The sequence below is a fragment of the Thamnophis elegans genome, chromosome 10, assembly GCF_009769535.1.
Source record: "Thamnophis elegans isolate rThaEle1 chromosome 10, rThaEle1.pri, whole genome shotgun sequence".
NCBI classification, from domain to species: Eukaryota; Metazoa; Chordata; class Lepidosauria; order Squamata; family Colubridae; genus Thamnophis; species Thamnophis elegans.
Genome location: NC_045550.1, coordinates 38,690,594 through 38,695,091, shown reverse-complemented (window position 1 = coordinate 38,695,091; position 4,498 = coordinate 38,690,594). Strand labels below are relative to the sequence as shown.

The 4,498-nt window shown below is 34.6% G+C and overlaps 1 protein-coding gene across 5 annotated transcripts in view; it reads left to right on the top strand.

Moving 5' to 3' along the window:
* The first annotated feature begins 334 nt into the window (after positions 1-334).
* The window catches only part of DOCK10 (dedicator of cytokinesis 10), a 111,086-nt gene continuing 106,922 nt past the window's right edge, over positions 335-4,498 (top strand). For all 5 annotated transcript variants that reach the window (XM_032225590.1, XM_032225594.1, XM_032225592.1 and 2 more), the window contains exon 1: positions 335-569. In XM_032225590.1, coding sequence (XP_032081481.1) covers positions 468-569 — 102 coding nt within the window. In that variant the 5' untranslated portion in view covers positions 335-467. The remainder of the gene's footprint in view (positions 570-4,498) is intronic.

The following is a 4,498-nucleotide window of genomic DNA, read 5'->3' as shown; positions in this document are numbered from 1 at the left end:
GAAGCTTGTAGAGGTCTGTTGTACTTCTATTTCTTCAAACTAAATTTACAGATGGTCTTCAGTTTAGCAAAAGGCTGTGTGCTGTATTCTTTGTGAGGCAGAGGAGTTTTTTGTTCTCCCCAACTACCCAGATTGTAATTTCTTATTCACAACAGCTAAAGTTTACATGGTATAATACTGTTCCTCCAATCTTAGGTGGGTGGGGAGAAATGAAACAGGTGATAGGAAACATTGTGACTGAGGCGTCAATCTTACTTGTCATTGAAGAAGCACATTACTCAGACAGGAAGTAATGATTTATTACTGAATTTCGGGTTCTTCTTTTTCTTCTTTTGAATGCAATTTGTGGAGATAGTATAAGTGTTCATATACTTCCTCTGCTCACAGCATAAATAATAATAATCAGTGAAAGAGGATTGTGTTTTTCTAATATGGATTTCTTTTCTGCTTGACGTTCTACTAACACAATGAGTTTCCGAGGGAAAGTATTTAAAAGGGACCACAGTGAACTTTGGAGAAAAAAACGGACAATTAGACGAACTAACAAAGAAATCCACAGTATGAATTGTGTATGTATATAAATATATATGCTTGTACTTTTTTCGTGTAATTTATTTAATGTAGCTTTAGAGAGTTAGGCTTGTGAACAGAATAGATTATAGTATTCTTATTTTATCTCAGTGACTAGAGCAAATTCTCTAGTGAAATTATAGAAATACTATTTCCAAAGATTGCTATTGAAATTTGTTGGCCAGGCCATGTTGGTTAGGAATTGTAGGAATGGAGTCTCATATCTGGCAAGTAAAAAACTGGAAGAATTTGTAAGACAAATTTCAATAGTTAAAATTAATAGAACAAAATCAGTGTATCTATGAGATAAGACATCCTAATATGTTTGTGATTTCAGCGTGAATGGGAAAAAAGAATGTAAGAACTAAGTAATAAGCTGTTTGACATTTATGGCAGTGTTTTTCAACCACTGTGCCGTGACATAGTGTAAGGTGTGCCGTGGGAAAATTACTTTATATATAGTCAATATAGGCACAGAGTTAAATTTTTTTAACATTTTCTAATGGTGGTGTGCCTCGTGATTTTTTTTCATGAAAAAAGTGTGCCTTTGCACAAAAAAGGTTGAAAAACACTGATTTATGGTGTATGAGTTATAGTTACTTATTCAGACCACTGTCCTGAATATATGAAAGAACGTATCAAATTGAAATTAAACATTATGTAATAAACTTATAGTTGAGAGTTCTTATATATGTGATAAATAAATAAAATGCCTTTTCTTTACCATTTCCATCATCTGTAATTTTATCATGACGTGATAGAATTTATATTTTTATCGTCACAGAAATTTGTTGAGTCTCTCTTTATATGACTTTTTTTGGGGGGGAATCCAATTTGTTAGAAGAAAGCTTGAAAAAGACAGCCACAAATAAGCCAGACTTTAAAGATACTCATGATTTAATTACTCTATACATGTGTATTAAAATATCTGTGAAGGAGACTTTCTGTGATTTCTAATATGAAAGCTACACACTAAACAATATTGGTTAAATGATATGGTAAATGATAATTACAGATTTACCTTTCTGTTGCAGGAAAGAATTTAATATGTTTTTAAACAATAAGGATGCAAATTTTAAAAAGATCAGAAAAATTGTTTCTAAAGATACAGAGTATGTATTAATGGGAATGTTCATGTACTAATAGCAGAGTCTATAAGTTTGCAAAATAAGTTCAATTTTGAATCGTAACATAAAAAAGATTTAGCAAAGGAATCTAGAAAGCCAGTATATCAGAGCATTCCTATATTGTCACAAGTTTTACTTCCTAAGATCTTAGTGACCTCTTAATCTCTCAGTGGTGATACAGGTAATCCTTGGATTGTGCATGGTCATTCAAATTCAGTTGTTTAATGTTTAATTAAGTGAGTTGTGTCCAATTTAAAATCTTTTTTTTTTTTTGCCATAGTGGTTAAGTGAATCATCTTGATTATTAAGGAATACATGGTTCTTAAACAAATCTGGCTTCTCGCAATGATATTACTTGTTGGAATTTTGGTCATGTGACCGTGGGGATACTGCAATGATCATAAGTGTGACAACTAGTTGTAAGTCACTTTTTCAGTGTTGTGGTAACTTAAAACAGTTGGTAAACATATGATTGTAAGTCAAGGACTACCTGCCATTGTATTCTTTTCATTTGTGCACTAGAGGGGAAAAAACCAATTAGCAGTACCCTTCATTCTTCCTTTACCACATTTGGGAAAGAAGGGAGGAAGGGAAGGGAGGGAAGAAAGGGAGGAAGGACTAGACAGCCATCCTGGGAACAGAAAGGCAAATAATCTCTCAGCAACTTTAAAAAGAGTCTTGATTCTAAGAAGTGTAGAAGGGGTGCTTCCCACACTTGGAAATCTTCCTCTCCTGTTACAAATGCAGAAGAAATGCTGCAAAAAAAAAATTGTGCTAGATTTTCTCATAGCAACTAATCCAGTCAAGATTAGTGGAAAGCCCATGGCATCACATGATCTCTGATATAGATCTCGGCTTTCTAAGCGAAAGGCTGTAAACTTTGAAATCAGATAACCACTATAGTGTAACTGTTTTTTTTATATACATACATACATACATACATATATATGTATATGTATATGTATATGTATATGTATACATACATACATACATATATTGACTTGTTTCCAAGAGACCCCATGGCTATGTTGCTTGCATTTATCATTCATTTAACCCTGTAAATTGTTATGTACAATTTGCTATGAACATTTTGTACATTTCTAATGTACAATTTATTCATTCCTTAAATTAGTTTGCTGGCCATCTCACTGCAAGCAGTGTTTGCTGAATGCTGAAAATAATGATTTTATGGGAAAATAAATTCTATATGAAATTGAATCCCAATCTGCTTAGAAAAATGGATCTTTATAAGGAAATGTTACAAAAAGTGTTGTGAGACTTCAGGTGCAAAATTCATCAGGCTCCTACTGCCTGTGGAAATGTGTGTCCCCTTGCAGGATTGTTAATTCATTTAATTGCACATACATGGAGCAAAACATTATCTATATATGTTTCTTCTTTTCAAAAACCACATCCCGTTTTAAAAGAACAGCCTTTGAGTATTTGCATGAAGTATACTGTTTTTAGCCATAGCATTACTTGAACTGAAGTGGATTTTTTTTTTAAATGATGCTGTTTAAACAGGAACTATATTCTGAATCTTCTTCCTCTTTGGTTAAGATTAAAGAAGTAGTCATTGTGGTGTTCTGTTTTCTTGATGTGTTTTTCAGTGGCATATTTAATTTGCAAGGCAGTACAGCTTCCCCTCCTTTTTGCAGTTAATAACCCATCCCTTTCCAATCTACTTCACAACTGAAGCACACTAAATACTCGCCTTAAGTATGGCATAGTGATTAAAGTGTCAGGCTAGTAACGAGCAAACCTTGAGTTCTTTCTGCCCCTTAGACACAAAGCCAATTTGGTGACCTTGAGCCAGCCACATTCTTGTAGTCTTACAAACAGGCAATGGCAAACTACTTTCAATATGTTGTAAAAAAAAATGTAGGGATTTGTCCAGGCAGTCACTAGGAATCAACACTGACTCAAAGGCGTGCATGCACGCACGCACGCGCACACACACACACGTTATCATTATAGAAGTAGTCATTCCCCCCCCTCCCCCCATAGGAATAGCTAGAGATAACTTCACTATGTTCTTTAAGGATATGGTACACATGAACCAAACCATGGCAAAAAAAAAATACAGAAACATAATTGCTCAGTTTTATTTTAAATACTTTTATAGTGTAAGCATAGTGTTGGGCCACAACCTTTGAAACAATTTTTTTAAAAAAAAATTATGTCCGTTTATAAGCTGAATACGATCTACTTTGGTGAACAGAAAGAATTCACTGTACAAATCATGCTTCATGACAGTGAAGCAATGCTGGGGCGGGGGGGCTGTTGTAAGTGAAAGTTCTTTTACTGACATGGTCCAGCTGCAGCCTTTTGCCCATGCCAGATAGACTGTGCATGTAGCAGCCTTGTACGAGGTCCATTGCCATGCAGCTGCCATCAGACACCTGGCAAGCACTCTCATTGGCTGATTCTGTTTTTCAATTATCTGGCCAGTTAGCTCAGGTACAAAAGCTTAGTTTTAAATCAGTTTGAAAGGCTTGGAAATAGGGTGAAGTAATGATGAATGTGGGCAGAGAAGTTCTGTTTGATTAATGTTTTGTTCTATGCCAGGAAATATAAGCATCTGCATCCTTTGGTAAAAACTGAAAAAACAATGCAACTTATCAAGTGAAGAAGAAAATATGCTATAAATGCAAGAAATTATTAGTCAATTAGTCTTTTTATATATTCACAAATTCTTCTTCTTCTTCTTGTGCCATATCTGTCAATGGACATTGGCGATCATGTTGGCAATCCTACTTTTATCAACAGCTGCCCGAAAAAGTGCTGCTGAGTTTTGGCCA